Source organism: Oncorhynchus kisutch, linkage group LG12 (assembly GCF_002021735.2).
Source record: "Oncorhynchus kisutch isolate 150728-3 linkage group LG12, Okis_V2, whole genome shotgun sequence".
NCBI classification, from domain to species: domain Eukaryota; kingdom Metazoa; phylum Chordata; class Actinopteri; order Salmoniformes; family Salmonidae; genus Oncorhynchus; species Oncorhynchus kisutch.
In genome coordinates this window covers 28,594,398-28,617,934 of record NC_034185.2, presented here as the reverse complement: position 1 = coordinate 28,617,934, position 23,537 = coordinate 28,594,398, and the positions used below count along the sequence as shown (strand labels likewise).

At 39.9% G+C, this 23,537-nt stretch overlaps 1 protein-coding gene across 1 annotated transcript in view; it reads right to left on the bottom strand.

The window, feature by feature from the left end:
- The window catches only part of LOC109901384 (potassium voltage-gated channel subfamily H member 5-like), a 68,255-nt gene that overhangs the window by 22,999 nt on the left and 21,719 nt on the right, over positions 1 to 23,537 (bottom strand). The window contains exons 7-8 of the mRNA XM_031836677.1: positions 13,798 to 13,890; positions 10,204 to 10,633 (exon numbers count right to left, since the gene is read on the bottom strand). Of these exons, the coding sequence (XP_031692537.1) occupies positions 10,204 to 10,633; positions 13,798 to 13,890 (523 nt within the window). The remainder of the gene's footprint in view (positions 1 to 10,203; positions 10,634 to 13,797; positions 13,891 to 23,537) is intronic.

Sequence of the window (23,537 nt, the reverse complement as noted above, 5' to 3'; positions counted from 1 at the left end):
GCCACTGATCTAGATTGCAGTTGGGCATCAGACTGCAATGCCATATTGATGTGGTAACTGACATGTTAATCACTTATCCAGGCATTATGAGAGTTGGGGCACGACTGCAATGTAGGTAGAAACGACCAATCGCGGCTGATCTTTTGAGTGGATCAGGGCTTCAAATCAAATGGACCTCTGTCCTTGTCGGGGCTATATTTATGTGCAGAGTAGTGGGCTGTTCAATGTATAGCTAATGAAATGGGTGGGTTGAAACTCCCTCCTCTCCACCCAGAACATTCCAGCCCCTGGCCTCAGACAGCTCCTGTTGTCTAACTCTTCATTATTCAACTTCCCCTTTCAGTCATTTAATAGACAGCAGTCCTTACACCGCTGTCTAATTACGTCCCATCAGGCATGAAGCATGAATCCAATCATGCCACTGAGAGCTGGAATGTGGCAAGTCACAAGGGACCCAGGGGAACTACTGGTGTCTGGGTCAGTGTGGTGATGATTGGCTGATAGCGTTCTGCATACATGTCCAGAGAATTCAGCGTCAGTGTGACCCACCTTGGCAGGCAGGGCAAGAGAAAATAAATATAAAGAAAATAAAGTGGGAAATTGCTCAGAAGTGCAGACAGTGAAGGTTAGAAGGTGCAATGTGAGAATGATGTGGAGAGAAAATAAAATATTACATTGTACAAAATCTTGAAGAAGCTATGTCTCAACACTGACAGAATTGCCAAGTAGGTTCAAATTTGATTGACGCATTTCATGGCATGGCCCTTTTGGGGTGTATATTGTGGCTCCCCCCTCTCTCACCCTCTCTCCCACATCAGGTTTTTACAAAGGTCATTACATTCCTGCTAGAAACATTCTCTCTTCCCTGCCATGGAGTATAGAGGGAGAGAGCCTATGGAGAACAAAGAGCTCCTCTTTAGAAACTCCTAATATAATATTTATATTTTTGAGAATGTGGGACTGGTCCGTGGCCACTTAAGGGACAGTCATGTCGAGTGTGTTTCATTTGGTGATCTCATGAAGGACAGGAAACACACATACCTATATCTCTAAGAGTGTACATTTCCCAGCTGTCAGGTTTACTTCTGAATGTTGTATAAGATGGATGAATAAGTATAAGTATACTTTTGAAAAGATATCAATGTGATTTAGTCTTCTAAATGAGAATTGGTTGTTTTATGGTAACTAATGCACAGTCAGTAGCCACGCCCAGGTGGGCACAAACATGATAAGACGGCCCCTTTTCTACCCAAATATAAAAGCTCCTGTGACGCAATTCACACCAGACCACGCAAACCACGGTGTAAGCTGCGGTTGCAAATGGTTGAATTTCTAAGACCAAAACATGCCTGGTGACACTGGTGTGTGAAGTGGTTTAAACTACAACTCTACCAGAGGACAAGACCAGAAAATGTGGAGATTATTCCCACGTTGAAATGGCAAAGAAATCTACAAAGTAAAGAATCATTATTCAGACTGCAGCTGAGTAAATACTTTAGTCTGGTAAATGCATCTGATTCTAAGAAGATTTCCGAATGGTGCTCTGACGTAACTATTCCAACAACCTTCGACTTTGATCTCTTATGAACACAACCAGAGACTTTCTGTCGACTCTCTCCAGCAGACGGACCGGCGACCACAGAGAGAGACAACAAGACATACACTCGTAAATATGTAAATTGCTATTTATTTTCGAATGAGTTCATGTAAGGTATTAGCTATTTCTATGAGTTATCAGCTATGAGTTTCCCACTCTTGAGCGGTCCACACCCCATTTCATTTGTCTACCAAGCCATCATATCAGTTTCATCCGCTAGGGACTTTTTCTTTGTATCATGTAATACCCCATGTATGAACTAATTATGTGTGTTTTCATGTATTTCTGTGACCTGATTAGTGAGTTAATAAATAAATAAACCAATTTGTATATAGCTGATTCATAATTTATGGGTTCGTAGAGATATCCAAGGGTTTGCGTCATTCAGTAATGAGAACAGATGAGGTAATAACAATTCATTAATAATCGACTGTGTGATATGATATGAAAATATCTGAAGAGTTATATTCAGGAAATTGACACTCTATAAACAACATCTTTATGTGGTGCCCTGACTTCCTAGTTAATTAAAGTTACATATTTAGTTTAGTCACTTAATTAAATGACACATAGAGAATTGATTTTGATAATATAGTCTTCATATTTAATGATATTTAAATGATAGTCACAGTAAAATAAATCCCCATCAAAATCCATCTGTTTAGGGCCTCCCGAGTGGCTCAGTGGCACTAGAGATTCTGGGTTCGAGTCCAGGCTCTGTCGCAGCCGGCCAGAAGGCATAAATGACAGAAGTTCGCAATTCTAAAACCAAAGATTTTTTGGCAAAACCTTTGCAGTGGTTTTAGTTAAGGTACACTACATGACCAAAAGTATGTGGTCACTTGCTCGTCAAACTTTTCATTCCAAAATCATGGGCATTAATATGGAGTTGGTCCCCCTTTTGCTGCTATAACAGCCTCCACTCTTCTGGGAAAGCTTTCCACTAGATGTTGGAACATTGCTTTGGGAACTTGCTTCCATTCAGCCACAAGAACATTAGTGAGATTAGCCGATTAGGCCTGGCTCGCAGTCATTGTTCCAATTCATCCAAAAGGTGTTCGATGGGGTTGAGGTCAGGGCTCTAAGCAGGCCGGGCTCGACAAACCATTTCTGTATGGACCTCGCTTTGTGCACGGTGGCAATGTCATGCTGAAACATTAAAAGGCCTTCCCCAAACTGCTGCCACAAAGTTGGAAGCACTGAATGGTCTAGAATGTCATTGTATGCAGCAGTGTTATGATTTCCCTTCACTGGAACGAAGGGGCCTAGCCCGAATCATAAAACCCAAACTACCCAAAGATTATTATTTCGCCTCCACCAAACTTTACAGTTGTCACTATGCATTGGGGCAGGTAGCGTTCTCTTGGCATCCGCCAAACCCAGATTAGTCCGGCAGATTGCCAGATGGTGAAGCGTGATTCATCACTCCAGAGAACCTGTTTCCACTGCTCCAGAGTTCAATGGCAGCGAGCTTTACACCACTACAGCTGACGCTTGGCATTGCACATGGTGATCTTAGGCTTGTGTACTGCTGTTCGGCAATGGAAACCCATTTCATGAAGCTCCTGATGAACAGTTCTTGTGCCGACGTTGCTTCTAGAGGCAGTTTAGCTGAATCCACTCATTTGAAGGGGTGTCCACATATTATTGTATATAAAGTGTTGTTGATGCATTAAAAATAACCTCCATCATGCGAGCTACTAGTCTGTATTTTATTCAAGTGAACAAAGTAGTGATGTTGTTCCTCTATGCCAAAATAGTCTGTAATTGAAACCAGACTGTCGTCACAACATCTGCGGATGAAAGAGGCAGTGCTACAGCGGTGTTTGTTAGATCAGGAGACATACTGAAAATGGGTCTTCTCATGAAAAAGTCTGTAGGTCTGAATGGTTTGGGCTAATATGACCCCTCTATGTAAAGATGAGACTCTCATGAATACGATGTTGTTCTCTGTTTTTCTCTAAAACCCCCACAGGTGTTACGAAACTCATCTGAAGGTAACCTGGTACCAGGCCGAAAAATCTATAAAATTGAATAGGGCATTTCCACGTCAAAGCTAACATACGGTTCAAAACATACCTTCTTTTGATTTATTTTGGACTATCTGATTTCTATGCATGAATCTGTTATTCAATGTATTTTTATGGGCTAAAAGCAGTAAGGCCAAATTAAATGTTTCATCAAATATGTTTTATATATTTGTTTTTGATACCTACAGGGGTCCTAAAATTCTAAATCAAATAGCTAAATTATCCTCGGTCTGACATCATAAAACAATTCCATATGTTAGCTTAGTAGAAACTCAGCCCAGGACCCTTAGACTAGGGGGTTCATTTTACTTATTAGGTCATAGGTAGCCTAGTGGTTAGAGCGTTGGACTTAGAGCGTTGGACTAAGAGCATTGGACTAGCAACCGGATGGTTGCAAGATCAAATCCCCGAGCTGACAAGGTAAAAATCTGTCGTTCTGCCCCTGAACAAGGCCCACTGTTCCTAGGCTGTCATTGAAAATAAGAATTTGTTCTTAACTGACTTGCCTAATTAAATAAAGGTAAAATTAAAAAAATAGCCTGGGCATTGGGCAGAAACTATACGATTAGCATCCCCTCCCTGGGTAATTCTCATTCTCTTCCTCTCTCTTCTATTTCTCTTACCACAGCTCACTGAAGAGTCCACACAAAGGAGCAGCATCCCCTGACCCGAGAAAAACTCTTGCATGATGCTACAGCACTTAATTAATGCAGTGCCTTCACCACAGAATCCAATCGACTACTTGGAGCTGATCCTCATTCGAATGCAGCCTGACAGGAAGCACAGTGAAATTGGAGTAGGCGTCTCACAAAGAAAAGACTACAAAGCAGAGTAGGTTATGGACAATTTCAATTAACATGCACTGCACTGATCTGGAAAAACATTTTAAATATATATACTCACTCACACACGCACACGCACACACACACACAGTACACAACTTTGGACACAACTACCCATTCAAAGGCTTTTCTTTATTTTTACTATTTTCTACATTGTAGAATAATAGCGAAGACATCAAAACTATGAAATAACACACATGGAATCATGTAGTAATCAAAAAAGTGTTAAACAAATCAAAATATATTTGATATTTTTCAAAGTAGTCAACCTTTGCCTTGAAGACAGCTTTGCACACTCTTGGCATTCTCTCAATCAGCTTCATGAGGTAGTCACCTGGAAGGCATTTCAATTAGCAGGTGTGCCTTGTTAAAAGTGAATTTGTGAAATTTCTTTCCTTCTTAATGCTTTTGAGCCAATCCGTAGGGTTGGTATACAGAAGATAGCCCTATTTGGTAATAGACCAAGTCCATATTATGGAAAGAACAGATCAAATAAGCAAAGAGAAACGACAAATCCATCATTACTTTAAGACATGAAGGTCAGTCAATCCGGAACATTTCAATAACTTTTAATGTTTCTTCAAGTACAGTTACAAAAACCATCAATCACTATGATGAAACTGGCTCTCATGAGGATCGCCACAGGAAAGGAAGACTTAGAGTTACCTCTGCTGCAGAGGATAAGTTCATTAAAGTTACCAGCCTCATATATTGCAGCCCAAATAAATGCTTCACAGAGTTCAAGTAACAGATACATCTCAACATAAACTGTTCAGAGGAGACTGCATGAATCAGGTCTTCATGGTCAAATTGCTGCAAAGAACTACAGTCCTTTGGTCTGAATTTGAGATTATTGGTTCCAACCGCCATGTCTTTGTGAGATGCAGAGGATTATCTCTGCATGTGTGATTCCCACCGTGAAGTATGGAGGAGGAGGTGTGATGGTGTGGGGGTGCGTTGCTGGTAACACTGCCCATGATTTATTTACAATTCAAGGCACACTTAACCAGCATGGCTACCACAACATTCTGTAGCGATATGCCACCCCATCTGGTTTGTGCTTAGTGGAACTACAATTTGTTTTTCAACAGGACAATGACCCAACACACCTCCAGGCTGTGTAAGGGTTATTTGACCAAGAAGGAGTGATGGAGTGCTGCATCAGATGACCTGGCCTCCACAATCACCCAACCTCAACCCAAAACCCAATTGAGATAGTTTGGGATGAGTTGGACCGCAGAGTCAAGGAAAAGCAGCCAACAAGAGCTCAGCATATGTGGGAACTCCTTCAAGACTGTTGGAAATACATTCTAGGTGAAGCTGGTTGAGAGAATGCCAAGAGATCAAAGCTGTCATCAAGGCAAAGGGTGGCTATTTTTGTTGGTTACTACATGATTCCATATGTGTTATTTCATAGTTTTTATGTCTTATTCTACAATGTAGAAAATAGTAAAAATAAAGCAAAACCCTTGAATAAGTAGGTGTTTCCAAACTTTGGACTAGTACTGTATATTTACAGTACTTCCATCAGGGTGCAAACTGAGGTCTTAACCTCTTAAAACCATGAGAGGCAATAACAGTTTAGCACTGGCATCGGTAGGCTTTTAAATGGAAATAGATGTTTATCTTGTATATATAGTAAGCATTTGTATATGTCATGTGTGAATGTTGCTGTTTATATATTTTCATATATCTTTATCTTATTCGACTTGCCACACCTGACGTTCATTTGGAGAAAATAAAGTATATCAATCTATTTATGGTATAAAAACATTTGCCTCTTTGCCCAACCTTTAAGGGTATTTGACATTTATTTTGGGAAAAATAGTTGAAAATAGTTTAAGTAGTATTAGTATTAGTATTTTTAATAATTCATTCTAAAAATGTATTGGTTTTACAAGTAGGCATTGAAATACTGCAAATAGAAGTATTTGATTTGGCCAGTCTATTTGAAACTACTAAATTACAAAGAACAAGTATTTAAAATACAAATATTTAAATAATAATAGTATCTGAACCTAGGTATGGGCAAAAGACATCACACAACATTGAATGTGTGTGAAGTGCAACTGACCTGTTAACTGATGTGCATCCAAATAAAGAAAGTCGCACACTCCATATATAATCTCCCAGTAATTTATGGGTATTTCCCAACATTTCGGCATCACTGTGCATCCAACATAAAACAAAAAATGTGCTTGCTAAAATCAATTGTGAATATTTTCTAGCTTAACATATAAATGGTCTATAGGCCAGTATTGACCACATATTGACTGAATTAGTGACTGCATCATGTCTACCCCAAAACATGGGGACTGGATTCAAACATGTAGACTCAAGCAGAAATCATCTTTTAAAGTAAATTGCAAAGTACAGGTTTATCTCTCCATTCTTTGTCTCTAAACCTTATTTGGTTCATTATGAACAGAGAACAGCGCAGATACAGACTATATTTTACCTCAACACAGTTTTATTAGGAATTTCAAGAGTTAGCCAACCCTCTGAGTGGTTTTGTTTTCCCGTACTTCTTCTATAAGTTAGTAACAATGTTAGGTAATGAGGGAGTTTTTGCATAAAAGCTTTATAATTTAACAGAATGCATTGTTTCTACCTATTTGATGCCAATGAGGGCCACCTCCCTTCCATTTTAATATGAACAGAGGCTCCTGAGTGACACAGCGGTCTAAGGCACTGCATCTCAGTGCAAGAGGCGTCACTAGAGGCCCTAGTTCGAATCCAGGCTGTATCACATCCGGCCGTGATTGGGAGTCCCACAGGGCGGCGCACAATTGGCCCAGCATCGTCCAGGTTTGGCTGGGGTAGGCCGTCATTGTAAATAAGAATTTGTTCTTAACCGACTTTTACAATTATTTTTTACATTTTTTTAAATAGAGTGCCGTATATTCTGGGCTCTAGAGCTCCTCAGGATAGCACAGCGGTGTCTCACCCACGGGAGCTTTTGATCCTGGGTCTCACTGGGAACAGGTATCCTCTGTCTCACAAAAGATCAAGATGGTGATGAGTAAAAGAACTGCATACGTTTGCAGTCTAGTGAGCCCTGGATTATGCATTATGTAATCAAAACAAAATTATTCAGTGAGCAAAGTAGATGCAGCACACTGATCTAATGTGATTTACAAATGCACAAAACAGGGCCAAAATGAAAATAGAGAAATAAAACAAATGGATGTCAGCCGACAGAGGATACCTGGTCCCAGTGTGACCCAGAATAAACACCCTCTGTGGGTGAGACACCACTGTGCTACCTTGAGCGGCTCTAGGGCCCAGAATACGACTCAGCATACAGTACTCGATTGCCTCTGTTCAAATTAAAATGAAATACTCGCCAGTACCGAGGTGTTGTGCTGAGCCCCAGCCAATTGCCACTGGGCTATTCTGTTCAAAGTGTGTGTGTGTTAACGTGGTGTGTTGTTTGTGTTGGAAGAGGCGAGTTGGGAAGATTGTTACGTAAGGTATCTGTTATTATTAATTAGATAGGACAGGTCTCCTGAGCGCCATCCTTGGCCCAGTGACGTTGGTATTCGCCCACACTTATGTAGACACACACACACACATCTCTGCCGTCCCTGTAGCCTTTGAGAGTGATGGACTAAAGCGGGATCTAAATAGAAACCACTTGGAACGAAAGCCACAGAGCTTTTCCTCACACGAACCGATATGCAATTTATACCAATGCGATTAATGAACATAGTATGATAGCAGGTCGGGCAACGAACGCTTCATCGAATAAAATGTATCTGACGTGCGGTCAGACGGACTCGAACTCTAAGTGTTTGATTAAATCAGTATAGCAGAACTTCAGAGCTATAGCACCGATATAACATCAACTCGCTCGAATGTCTGATTGATCAATGCTACTCATTTGACTCTTAAAACAGTAAACCATTAGCCATTAGATTAGTCATTTAGTATTACCTGCACAACCACACATTGCAGGAGAACAATGGAAAAGTCATTATTTTGGCCGGGATTAAATTCATAGCACGCTGGACAGCCAACATTGAAATTTATATATTTTTTTTTTACAAATATTGTGTTGAAAAAAACCCTGCTGTGTCATCCAGAAAAACAAGTGAGAGAACTTGCGCTTCTTATACATTTTAGTGCATTCCGGTATGATTTTTCTTTCCTTTCCTCCCCTAAAAGCATGAACGTCTTTACAAATCTAGCCCTACCAACCTAACCCAGCCAAACACTAAACACAACAACTTTGGCCTAATGCAACAACTCGGATCCTTCATTAATCTAATCCAAAGCCAGGCCATATTGTATCAGTCCCTCATGGCTTAATTTGCGCTGGGGTTTCAGGCAATCCCCAAAGCCTCTAGCCTTGATGATGCAACTCAAGCGCCTCTTGATCTAATTATTTTTAACTGCTCTGATTCAAATCAAAATATGTTCTCAAATATCCCCTCAGATTACTCCGCTGCATGAAAGATCGTGTTAAACCTACTGCCTATCTCTTAATTTCATGAGTAAGCACAAAAGTGGTGATTGCTCCATAGCTGTATGGATTTACGGTACTCTCCACAGCTCTTTTGAGCTCCTACTGCCCTGAGGTTGTGGCTTCAAAAGTTCCCTGTGCAGGGTATAATGTCTTCATATAATCTCATCACGATCCTGACATAAAACATATTATAAGCCTTACAATAACCCCTTTCAGACAGAGGGTTTTTACCGTTTTTGTATAGGAGGGTAAAAAAACTCAGCACAATACCTAGTCATGGAGCCTGTATGAAACAGGTTATGAGTCTGTCTGAAAACAGCAGGCAAATAACAGGCTGTTTGAACAGGGGACATAAAGTATTACAGTCAATTAGCAAAAAAAGTATCTGTGAAAAAAACTTTAGAAGAAGCTAGGGGTAATACATGCTTATAACAGCAAGGAAAGTGCTATAGTGGTTAGTTAGTGATTAGCATTAGCACATGTGGAGCTCATGTGGTAGGCACATGAGGCATTTTGCAGAGATAAAGATACACAAACTAACAGTATAATATAGAAAACATGTGGATTTATATGAAGAAGCAAAGTTGAAAACAGAGTCGTTGTTGCTTCTTGACTGCGTGCATTGGCCTAGCTAACATAAGCATGCAGACCCAGAACTGTGCCTGATTGCGTGACAGGGGGCGGGGCATGGTGTGAGTAGGAAGCAGCCGCAATAGGAGAAAGAGGGAGACTGGAGAGAGATGACAAGCGGAGTAAACTGTAAAAGGTTTTACACGTAGCTGAGTGAGGTTTCAAAAAAATCGCAGCCTCTTATGATATGCATTTTTTAAATTTAACTAGGTAAGAACAAATTCTTATTTACAATGATGGCCTACCCCGGCCAAACCCGGACAACGCTGGGCCAATTGTGCGCCGTCCTATGGGACTCCCAATCACGGCAGGATATGATACAGTCTGGATTCGAACAGGGACTCTAGTAACGCCTCTAGCACTGAGATGCAGTGCCTTAGACTGCTGCACCACTCGGTGAATGGCATACGGCACATGTCAATATCACCATTTGAAATAAAAATTGATTAATTGTGCAGCCCTAGACTATGTTCCATACTCTATCCGGTAGTTGCACATGATCATTGGTAGTCTTTCTTGGCATGAAATTTAGAATTTTAGTTGGCGAGGAGCCTTTCAACTTTGAACTATTAGTTATTGTAAAAGAGAATAGCCTACCTAGTTTCACAAAAGTCATAGATAAATATGAATACTTACAGCCCACCATCATCATCGCCACAGAGAAGATCTTCTCGCCGTCTGTTGTGGGAGCGATGTTGCCAAAGCCGATGGTGGTGAGACTGGTCATGGTGAAGTAGAGAGAGGAGATGTAGAGTGTGTCCTTGCTTGGGCCACCCTCCCACTGGCCAGAGCCGCTGGCGTTGTAGCGGTAGGGTGAGCCAATGCTCGTGGCCAACTGGTAGAGCCAGCTGTCTGTCTTGATTGTGTTGGTGGCTTCGTCAATGACCTCGTAGTCCCCAATGCTGTACCAGATGCAGGCCAGCCAGTGGGCCACCAGGCCGAAGACACACACCAGTAGAACCAAGACCGCCGCCCCGTACTCCAGGTAATGGTCAAGCTTCCGGGCCACGCGGCCCAAGCGGAGAAGTCGGACCACCTTCAGTGAGCTGAAGAGGCTGCTGAGGCCCTAGAGACAGAGAGAAAGGAGAACGATAGAGGAGATGGAGATAAATGTAGAGAAAGATAGGGAGAGAGCAATTGCAATATGGTCCACTCATACATCAATTTAGACCTAGGTCTGCGAGCTTCGGGCGCAAGCTTTGAACCACTTGTTTTTGGGGGTCACAGGTTAAAAAAGTTTGAGAACCACTGCACTAGACAACACTGGACAACTAGAAATAATCCAACTTTAAAATAAAAAAAATCTGTATGCATGCTAATAGTCACTCTTTTTGTTAAATTATGTGGCACAATTTCATGAGGACAGGGAATTTGTCAGTGAAATCCTCATGCAACTGGGTGTATTTGTAATATTGAAAAGCACTGAAGCCAACTGTAAAAATTGTTTTTACTAAACTCTAATGAGAGCCTTGAATCAGCTGCTACTGAGGTTTACTCAGCCCCACATCTCTAGAAGGGGCCATGATTACACAGCAGAAATCTGATCTAAATCAGTAAACAGGATCAGTAAAAACACATTATTTTTTTTATGTTAACAAAAATTCAAGAAATGTATGCCTTGTTGAATGCACCTGGTGTACTAACCTTTGTATGCACTGCTTTTAATCAGTATGTTGTGCAGCCTGAGTATCACATCAGAGTTTGAAAGGAAATGTGACCTTAATTACAAATTCACCTCATCGTATGAATACCTAGAATATCATTAATGGATTATTATAGGCAATAACCTTCAGATAGCAGGCTGGTATAGGAGTTTTCACAAGTAGGCATTGAAATACTGCAAATAGAAGTATTTGATTTGGCCAGTCTATTTGAAACTACTAAATTACAAAGAACAAGTATTTAAAATACAAATATTTAAATAATAATAGTATCTGAACCTAGGTATGGGCAAAAGACATCACACAACATTGAATGTGTGTGAAGTGCAACTGAGCTGTTAACTGATGTGCATCCAAATAAAGAAAGTCGCACACTCCATATATAATCTCCCAGTCATTTATGGGTATTTCCCAACATTTCGGCATCACTGTGCATCCAACATAAAACAAAAAATGTGCTTGCTAAAATCAATTGTGAATATTTTCTAGCTTAACATATAAATGGTCTATAGGCCAGTATTGACCACATATTGACTGAATTAGTGACTGCATCATGTCTACCCCAAAACATGGGGCCTGGATTCAAACATGTAGGCTCAAGCAGAAATCATCTTTTAAAGTAAATTGCAAAGTACAGGTTTATCTCTCCATTCTTTATCTCTAAACCTTAGAGATACCTTAGAGTTTTCACAACTCAATGTACAGTACAGCTTAATCCCACCGGATCCATAACCATAGAATTCTCACCCTCTCAAAAGGCAAGGCAACCAGGAAGTCTCAAGACGTGTGAGGCAAGTTATGATAGGATTTTACACTGCAATCTCACATGGAAAAAATCCAGCTAGATGGATGGACAGCCCAAAGCTTCAAGGAATCCTGCCTCACTCTGCCGGCCTATGGCTCTTTTATGTAACGACTTTCATGTATTTGGATGGAAATATATGAGTTTATATGGGGACTGTATGGATGAATTCCTCCAACTCCTAGTACTTCTGCTCTCTCTTCATGACAGGTAGCATAAAAAAATAACATGTTTACCCCTGTCGCTTGTACATTAGAGTTCCCATTGTCCTAACTTCTTCAACATTTCCATGGTCAACTATCCTCTTTATGCCTTATTTGTAATTAATGTAGCCTCTAAGCTCAATGGGCTACTTAAATTATATTTTGTGCCATGTCAAATGTATTCCATTACCCATGAAGAATTATCCATTAATAATTACATTCAGTAATAACTCAGCCACTACACCCTCCAACAATGTGTACCACCACATACATCATGTTGACTATTGCTGTAGATGGATAGGTTATTCATGTGCTAGTCATTACCATTGTTTGGGGTCAATCGCTTTAGGGTAAAGAGATATACAGTAGTAGCCCACTGTACAGTAGTAGCCCACAATGACAGAAGACAATACGGTACACACACACACTCCCACACAGCAACATAGTACCAATTATTTTCTTATAGGAGGGAAATGCTGACTTTGCTAGGCATAGACCAGAATCTTTTAAAGCTACAGTCTGCAATTCGAAAACCAATGAAACGGCTACCCCACCACTCTTTTTGGAATACACCACAGGAAAGGGGCTAAGGAAATGTAACACCTCTCAGACTCTAAAAGGACTGACAGTCCATGACATCCACATTATAGTTTTAACCATGTTCAAGCTTTACTGTACATTGTTGGTTCTGATGGGATAAGGCAGTTGTACTAAGCTCAAGTCATATTCATCAATAATCAATGACTATATATCATTAATTTAAAAGTCAAAACATTTTGTGCCAATACCTGGCTGTAGCTGTAGCATAATAAAACGTTCAAAAAAGAAGGTTCTCTCTACATTTTTGATGCTCAAAAAACTAAGCGAAGAAAATGCCGCAATATAGCATTAGCTATGCGTGGCAACCAAGGCCGGGGTCAATTCCATTTCAATTCAGTCAATCTATAAAGTAAATTGAAATCCCTATTACAAGGGTACCACATTAGGAACATTGGAATTTCAGTTGACTTCCTGAATTGACTGACTTGAAAAGGAACCGACCCCAAACCTGATGGAGGAGTTGAGACAAACGCTGTGACTGAGTTCTATATAGCATAGCTGCTTACTAGAAATATAACTTGTGTGTACTAACCATAATACATACCATTTAGAAAATTCTGGCAGTATGTAGTAAGTGACAAATATCATTAATACTGAGGAAGTGATGTCTGTTGTGCAATGAATTGTGTTGTTCCCTGCGATTATTATTATTCTATTTATTTATTTTTTACAGCCCCTCCCTTATGTGATCATCAGCTGTTGTCAGACACAAGGGTCTGAAAAGAGGACTCTATTCCTTGAATGTGGAGTAAATTCATACAAGATTAAAATACCAAAAGTATGACATCCCAGCACTTAAAGCCATACTCCATTTTTTTAGAACTTTTCACTAGAAAATGCTCTATTCTCGCATACTCAAAAAGCCTACTAAACAGGACATACTATACATGCAAGTACGAGAATCCAGTCACAGCCTAAGTGAGGGCATGTCAAGGCCACAGAGGGGAAGGGAAAATCTGCTTACTGGGAGAACTGAGTCTTCTGCCCTCGTGGCGTTCCTCTGCGAACTGGATGACTCTCGCAGGTGCCCCACTGCCAAAGAGTCTGAGATGGAATCCTTCACAGAAACATACAGAAAAAATATTTATTATCACTCGTACACACTTGACATTGGTATTCATATACAAATTCATTCAATAAAAACAGGAAAGAGAGAGAGAGATGAACAGAAAAGCACAAGCTAATATAACAACATACATTAGTAGGACACTACATAAGTTCACCAATTGAGAGGGAGGATATCTTTCTATACATTATCTATCTACTACTGTATATTATCTATTTACCTTAATATCTTTTTTTTAATCTATTGAAACTTTATATTGTTCAACCCCCACACAAAACTGTTTAAATTCACTTGATATGTGGTGACGTCTGCTGGAAAATGTATCCTTCATTAGGCATGAATACCAGTCACTATACACCAATATTGCCATTTCTTCAATAAGGGAATGATTAAGCTTATTGCATTATTAAGACGCCATTTGTATTGATGAATAATATGTTGAGGCAAGGGGATATGCCTCTCTTTAGTGAAGTCAAGCATCTCCTAAGTCAAGCAGGACCCTGAGATGAAGGAATCAATACTGTTAATCAAGAGGTTAGTAGTTCCAATCTACACACGGTATAACTTTCATTTTACTCCAACTGTAACTCATAAAGAGTAAAATCAAACAGAGCACTCCCTCTCAGACATCTATAATTCACTCTTGAGTGGGTTGTCTCTCTTATACAACACTCAATAATGTATCAACTATGAGTTTAACGCCTGTTCCACACCAGGTCTGGAATCAGTGAGTTGTTTCTATAATGCAGCCAACAGAGAGTAGGGAAGCAGTGATTTCACACCTTGTGTTTTGAAATAAATAGAGGACCACGTTTTCAATGTCTGAAAGTGGGTTTTGACAATAGTGACACCTTTTATGCTTTTTACATCAATAGGTGACATCTTCTGTCCACAGAACAGCCTTCACAGTGTACAGAGTAACCCTAACATTTCATATTGATTAGTTGGAACTTAATTCAAAATGGGTTTGTAATGGTTGTGATTGTATGGCATACAACACATTTTAACACTGTATACTATAATATAAATCTACAAATTCATCGCCCCCTCATGGTCACCATGAAAACAAACACTTAATAGGTACATGCTGCTGCAATACAGTATTTTTGCACATTGTGATGACAGCTGTTTGTAAATCATCAAACTAAAATAGAGTACAACAAAAGTAACTCATTCACCATCTTGGCAGAGATCTACAACTATTTACGGTGCTTACATCTTCATTCATGTATATAACCCATGTTATTAAAGGGGCAATCTGCTTCTAAAGCTAGAATCCTTAGTTTAAAGCGTTGTTACAGTTTTTGGTTCTTCCATTTATAATTTGAGGTTTGGACATTAGGCAGTATGTTTTACACCTGTGCTGGCTTGTCATCTCGTTAGTCAGAAGGTGTTTCACCTGTGCTGACACAGGTGATATTTAAGAGCGGCTGGGCCAGTTCTCCAGTTGGCTTGAGAGATGTGGAAGGTTACCACCTTCCGTTGGAACAACAACAATCTAAATAAACAATCCTTTATCTGAACTTCCCTGTTTTTGTTTTGCTCCACTTTTTGGTTTGCTTCTTGTCTTTAAGTTTGGTGTAGGTTTTTATTTTGTTTGCCTCTTGGGCAAATTTAGTGGACGCTCGTGGGTGTCTTTTAGGTCCCAGCTATTGTTGGCAGTGAACTTTCAATTTCAATGGACACCCCATGATTGTCTTAAAACCCCACCTGTTTCATTTTGGATGTTGTCAGTGACTCTGTTAGTTCCCCCTTCTGTTTTCTTGCTGGAGAATGTAACAGCGTTAACCCCGCCTCTGTTTTGGTAGAAAGCTGCAGGATGGGCTTGGAGAAATGTAAACACACTCTCACATTCATATACAGAGCTATGGATGTGGTGTCTCTTGTCTTGATGTGTTTTGTCCTATATTTTTATTTTTAATCCCAGCCCCCGTCCCCCACAGGAGGCCTTTTACCTTTTGATAGGCCGTCATTGTAAATAATAATTTGTTCTTAACTGACTTACCAAGTTTAATAAAGTTTAAATAAAATAAAAATGCAAGGACTGACCATGTTATCAAAATAATAATGTTGAGGCTACAGTGTTTGTTCACAAAGAGTAAAACAAGCTTATATTTTGGGATCTGATGGGGTATAACAGTTGAACTAAGCTCATGAAGCATTTAAGTTATATTCTTCAAGAATTAATGGGTTTATACCATTAATTTACAAGTCCGAAAAGGGATGTAGCTACTAAGTGTTCTAGCTTTAAGTGAATGATATACTGTGCACCCATTGTTTCTTAAACTATTTCACTTATTGTGCCTCATGAGCTTAGTTAAACTGCCATACCACATCAGAACCCAAAATATAAGCATGTTGTACACCATCGTTTGTAAAAAATTGTTTTCTAAACAAACACTGCATAGCCTCAAAACATGGTTCATTTTATCTGATGGATGGTAATTATTTGCAGCCATAGCTCGGTCTATGAATTTGAGAGTGGTTACATTTCTCCAGTTCCATCCCTTAGCTCTTCACCAAAACGGAGGCAGGGTGATTGCTTTGTTGTTGTTTGAACTGCAAATTGCCTCTTAACACTTTAAATATTAAAGTTGACCTCAAATGACTGTGTGTGTGGACTGTTTGAGATTGCCCTATGGGACGCCCTGTGTGAGATTGCCCTACAAATGTGTGTAAGGGATGGAGAGCTCTCAGCACTCAGGACCTGAGGCCTACACTGCTTTGAATTTGCAAACAAACACAAACTAACCCCATTCACATGCATACTGTCACGTGCACACAGAATAGGCAAGAGACTAATAAAAATATGAACAGCACCAAAAATGCTTTTAAAACAATTAATGCACTGATTTTAACATTCACCAAAATGTGTTGTTAGGGAGTGGCAGTTGAAACGACTTGCCATCTCAACAAAATGTGTATAAGCTAGGATGATACATTTAAGGTCGACCACTATTGTATCTGTGAGGGCGACAATAATTGAGGAGTGACATTCTCACAGCTGGTGTGTGCTCCTGGACTGCTGTGGTCTTTTGTATGAGATCCCACTCAGTGGAAACACATCTTGCAGGGCTCTGGATGGACAAAGCTTTGAGACAGAATAACGAGAGGCAATATTGATTTCCCATGAGTCTCCTCTCTCCATTCCAGGGTCCAGTTTCTGCAATGTAAACGATGAATACTCCAATATTCTCTCTCCTTTACACCTCTGGTGCTCTTACCCTTTCCCTCTTGCTCTGTATTTCCACACACCTCTTCATTCCAATCATTCTTTACTCACCCCTGCTCCCAGCTTCCGAATGATCTCCATCCACATTTGTCTCCATCTCTGTCCCTCAGACTCTCGCTTCCTATGTGTCTCTTCCCAGAGCCTATATTGCACTCACACTGATATAAAGGTCTAGCAACAATGTCCTAAGGGGTGCATATAAAGGGTTTCCATGGCCCCAAGGCCTAAGTAGCACATGTCAGTGCCTGTCCAATTTAAAGCAAGCCCATCCATATTTTTATCCACACAAATTATCTTGAATAACTTTAAAAAGGTAAAACGAGTATAAAATGTATTGCAAAACAAAACTTTAAGAAAATTGTGTTTTTCCATATACAGTGGCAAGAACAAGTATGTGATCTCTTTGGAAATACCTGGATTTCTACATAAATTGGTCATACAATTTGATCTGATCTTCATCTAGGTCACAACAATAGACTAACACAGTCCGCTTAACTAATAACACAAAAACAATTATACGAGTTCATGTCTTTATTGAACACACCGTGTAAACATTCACTGTGCAGGTGGGAAAAGTCTCTCCTTTGGCAGCAATAACCTCAACCAAATGTTTTCTGTAGCTGCGGATCAAACCTGCACAACGGTCAGGAGGAATTTTGGACCATTCCTCTTTACAAAACTGTTTCAGTTCAGCAATATTCTTGGGATGTCTGGTGTGAACTGCTGTCTTGAGGTCATGCCACAGCATCTCAATCTGTCTAGGCCACACCCGAAGGGGTATTTTCTTCTGTTGTTGATTTACTTCTGTGTTCTGGGTCGTTGTCCTGTTGCAACACCCAACTTCTGTTGAGCTTCAATTGGCGGACAGATAGCCTAACATTCTCCTGGGAATTCATTTTTTCGTTGACGATAGCAAGCTGTCCAGGCCCTGAGGCAGCAAAGCAGTCCAAAACCATGATGCTCCCTCCACCATACTGTGCAGTTGGGATGAGGTTTTGATGTTGGTGTGCTGTGCCTTTTTTTGTGTGTTCCTTCCAAACAACTCAACTGTAGTTTCATTTGTCCACAGAATATTTTGCCAATAGCGCTGTGGAACATCCAGGTGCACTTTCGCAAACTTCTGACGTGCAGCAATGTTTTTTTTGGACAGCGGTGGCTTCTTCCGTGGTGTCCTCCCATGAACACCATTCTTGTTGAATGTTTTACGTATTGTAGACTCGTCAACAGAGATGTTAGCATGTTCCAGAGAAGTCTTTAGCTGACACTCTAGGATTCTTCTTAATCTCATTGAGCATTCTGTGCTGTGATCTTGCAGTCATCTTTGCAGGATGTCCACTCCTAGGGAGAGTAGCAACAGTGCTCAACTTTCTCCATTTATAGACAATTTGTCTTACCATGGACTGATGAACGTCAAGGCTTTTAGAGATACTTTTGTAACCCTTTCCAGCTTTATGCAAGTCAACAATTCTTAATCTTAGGTCTTCTGAGATCTCTTTTGTTCGAGGCATGGTTCACATCATGTAATGCTTCTTGTGAATAGAAAACTCAAATATTGTGAGTGTTTTTTATAGGGCAAGGCAGCCCTAACCAACATCTCCAATCTCATCTCATTGATTGGACTCCAGGTTAGCTGACTCCTGACTCTAATTAGCTTTTGGAGAAGTCATTAGTCTAGGGGTTAACATACTTTTTCCAACCTCACTGTGAATGTTTAAATGATGTTTTCAATATAAACAAGAAAAATACAATAATTTGTGTTTAATTAGTTTAAGCACACTGCTTTTCAAGATGGCAGCCGGAAAGTTTGGCGTGTTGGCAGCATTTTTTATCCCCGCTTTTATATTAACGTGTATCGATACTAGCCCCTTTTGTACATCAAGTCGATGTCCTTTTGACAAAGTATGCGTTTTTAATCAGAAGATGAGTTTAGAAGACCAGATTGGCACTAGGCATTTTGGCCTCCAAAAGGGCGATTATGGTCGGGGGGAAACGCCAAATAGATGGTACAAACCTAATAATTACCCTATGCCAGTTGCTGTCTGGAGATGTCCATCAGTGCACCGGCCCGTTTTCGAGCGATAAATCCATTCGCTATAATTTAGAGGGTCAGAAGGGAAAGAGCAACAACCATCTCTTTCAAATGCGAGTGCGAATCTTGGAAGGAGCTTCATTGCGGCGATTGGACTGCACAGAGTCAACACTCATCTCAAGTGAACAATTTCAGCTGACAGTTCCAACAGAGGAGGAGAACTTAACTCTAGAAAATGTCATCTCAACATTAGAGGTCTTATTCCTAAGATTGAGGAAATTTGCCTACTCTCCAGTAACTGTAAGGTGGGAGTGCTTTGCTTTACCGAAACATGGAAGGATAAAAAAAAAAGCTGAGATTGAAGTTGAAAATGATGTAGTAATTAGAAGAGACCACAATCACACAGGCGGGTGAGTTTGTATTTATGTAAAATCAGATATTGGGTTCAACTATAGATCAGATTTAAACCATGATGAGATTGAAGCTGTGTGGTGGAACATTTTATTACTGAAATGTAAAGCTATTATAGTGGGTACCTATTATAGACCAGCACAAGTTTGATGAATTGTTGGAGGAGACTTGTTCCAACTGTACAGACTTAAATCAGAGGTTATTGTTACTGGTGATTTTAATACAGATATGCTCAAAAAGGGCCATGCTACTTTTAAAGCTCTTAATAATTGTTGTAATATATTTGCTTTATACTAGCTGATTAATGAGCCCAACAGGGTCTGTCCTTCTACCCAAACCATCATTGACCCTGTGTTGGGTGTCGGATAGATCAAGGATATCAAACAGTGGGGTTGTAAACTATGTGCTCAGTGATCATTTCATCATTTTCTGTAGTAGGAAAGTTCCATTTTTTTTTAAAATTATCATAACTTAATAGAAATTAGGGCTATGACAAATTATAGTGCAGATATTTTTGTTAATTGTCTGAGCAAATTAGACTGGTCTGCTGTATTGAAATGCAAAGAGGTGGAGAAATCCTGGGGCAATTTTAAATAATTGTTTTTACATACTGTAGATAAGCAGGCTACAGTAAAACAGGTTAGAATTAAGCAAAGAACAGAACCATGGATAAATTATAACATTTTAAAGACAATTAAGCGTAGAAATGAACACTTTCTGGAGTTTAGGAAATCCAGGGCAGATTATATATTTATAGACTATAAGAAATTAAGAAATTAGGTCAACAGGATGATACAGGCCAAGAAGGCCAAGAAATAATATTTTAATGACAAAATAGTTGAAAATAGGAACAATCCGAGTAAATTATGGAAGTGTCTGAAGCTGTTAGGTTATAGTAACAGATTAAAGACCAAAGCTCTCAATCTTAGCTTGGACATTGGAGGAAAGGTTACATCAGACAAGACCATGGTTGCAGACAGTCTGAATAGCTATTTTCCAACTAAAGCTAATACATTAGTTAGCAAGTTACCTTGTCAATCAGGTTGCTATGGGGAGAGTCATGTCACAGCAGGGGATTCAAGTACCTGATTTTGCATTTGAAAAGGTGTCTGAGTCAACTGTGCTAGAGAGGCTGAAAGAGTCTTGACCATTCCAAAGCAACTGGCCGTGACAACATTCCTGACAGATTTCTAAAGGATGCTGCGGTAATTATCCCTCCCTGTGTAACTCACATTGTGAATCTGTCTATTGAACTAGGGTGTTTTCCCAGTGAACTAAAACTTGCAAGGGTCATTCCTTTATATGAAAAGGGAATAAGTTAGATCATGGAAACTATCATCCTGTCTCAATCCTGTGTGTTTTATCGAAGGTCATGGAAAAGATTATGTTCAAGCAGATTGACAGTTATATTTCCTTACATAACCTATTCTATGAGCTCCAATCTGGCTTCAGGAAATCCCATTCCACTGACACCTGTCTACTATATCTGACTGATCACATAAGGAAGGAAGTAGATGGAGGGAGATATTTAGGTATTGTTATCTTAGATCTCCAAAAGGAGTTTGATACAGTGGATCATGACATTCTGTTAATCAAACTAAGGGCCATGGGCTTTAACAATTTAGCAGTAAAATGGTTCAGCTCTTACCTGCAAGGAAGAAAACAGATGGTGGATGTGGATGGGACCCTGTCTAAACCCAAAATCTGTGGGGTACCCCAAGGGAGTGTGTCGAGTCCACTTTTATTTCTATTGTATATAAATGATCTGAAATCTGCCTGTACATGTGACATTTTACTATATGCGGATGATTCTGCACTGTTAGTTTCCCACAAAGACAAAAATGTGGTTGAGAAATCCCTCAGTGCTGAACTTCTGAATGTCAGTAAATGGCTATATGACAATAAGATGTCCCTTCACCTTGGAAAAGGTCCATCTTGTTCGGGTCCAAAGTGAAACTGAGGAAATCCCCAGATTTTAAGGTGGTAGTAGGTGACATTGTAAAGCAAAATAACATGTTTAGTATTTTGGATGTGTGCTAGATAACCATCTGACAGGGGAGAGCATGGCACAAAATGTTATTGCCAATGTGAACCATAAAATTAGGTTCCTGGCTAGGACCTCCAAATATCTCGATAAGAATGCAATGGGGACATTGGTAGGAGCTCTTGTACAGTGCCACGTTGACTATGCATCCTCTTCCTGGTACAATAGTGCCCCCCAGATATTAAAAAATAAATTGCAGACATCTCAGAAAAAATTTGTCAGGATTATTCTTAAACTTCCAGCACTTTCGCATCTTGACTATTCCCACTTTGAAAGGCTTAGATGGCTTAAAGTGGAGGAGAGAGTCGCTCAGATAAAATTGTGTCTTGTACATAAGATTGTCCACAGTATGGTCCCCAGATACGTATGTAACTACTTTAACTTAGTAAAGGATAACCATAACTATTCAACTAGAAGGAGTGAAACTGATGTTGTTCCTTTTCGATTTAAAAGTGGTATGGGGAAAGAAACATTTTTATACTCAGCTGCCATTCTTTGGAATAATATTCCAAAGAATTTGCAAATTATAACCTATATAGGTAGTTTAAAGTTCTCACTGAAAAAAATTGCAAGTAGTAGCATGTCTCAAAAGTGAGTGGTAAGATTAAAGTAGGTGGCAGAGAGGGAAATGCTTGGGATAGCATATGGTCTGCATTTGCTCACTAAAGTCGGTTACGATGTCGAACTGCAGTCAGATCGAGACCCTGGTGAAGATGACAAGCACGCAGATGAGCTTCCCTGAGATGGTTTTAGACAGTTTGCACAGAAATCCTTTGGTTGTGCAAACCCACAGTTTCATCAGCTGTCCGGGTGAATGATCTTAGACGATCCCGCAGGTGAAGAAGCCGGATGTGGAGGGCCTGGGCTGGTATGGTTACACGTGGTCTGTGGTTGTGAGGCTGCCAAATTCTCTAAAACGATGTTGGAGGCAGCTTATGGTAGAAAAATTAACATTAAATTCTCTGGCAACTGCTATGGTGGACATTCCTGCAGTCAGCATGCCAATTGCAAGCTCCATCAAATTTTAAGACATATGTGGCATTGTGTTGTATGACAAAACTACACATTTTAGAGTGGCCTTTTATTACCCCTGGCACAAGATGCACCTGTGTAATGATCATGCTGTTTAATCAGCTTCTGGATATGCCACACCTGTTAGGTGGATGGATTATCTTGGCAAAGGAGAAATGCTCACGAACAGGGATGCAAACAAATTTGTGCACAAAATTTGAGAGTAATAAGCTTTGTGCGTATGGAACATTTCTGGGATCTGGTATTTCAGCTCATGAAACATGTGACACAACACTTTACATGTTGTGTTTATATTTTTGTTCCGTGTAAATAGTATATCCCACACATTTATTGTATCGTAATATATGTTTTTCCATATAAGCATGAAGGGAAGGTATGTGGCCAGCTTTGCAAGAGAAGAGAGACTGCATTTATTGTTAGGCTAATAACCTTTCTATCCATCTTCTCCCATTCATACAGGAATTAAAAGGGCAATACTGACAGAGACAAGAGCTTGCCGTCCATGTTGATTCCTACATGCCAAAGCAAGACTCTGTCTATTGGACTTTAAGTGCATCAAAATTGATTGAACAATATCCCAAGCCCTAGATGTCACTGAAAAGCACCCCATTATTGAAATCTTGGCTCAGAGTCATTTTGAAGCTTAATTGCATTCCACCCATGCTGAGGATTCACCTGCTAGTAAGCCTCAGTAGGGAAATGATGCATGTTGCCTGGGAAAGAATCAAGCTAAGACTAAAAGTAAATATATCACTGTGCTTCTCTGACATACTTAGACTTAACAGAGCCTCCCCTTCTACTCTCTGATTTGACTGGGGGACCATAATTCAGACCAATCTTTCAGAGGACAAAAAGGTTAAAAATGTATACTGATTGAGTATGCCCTTGGT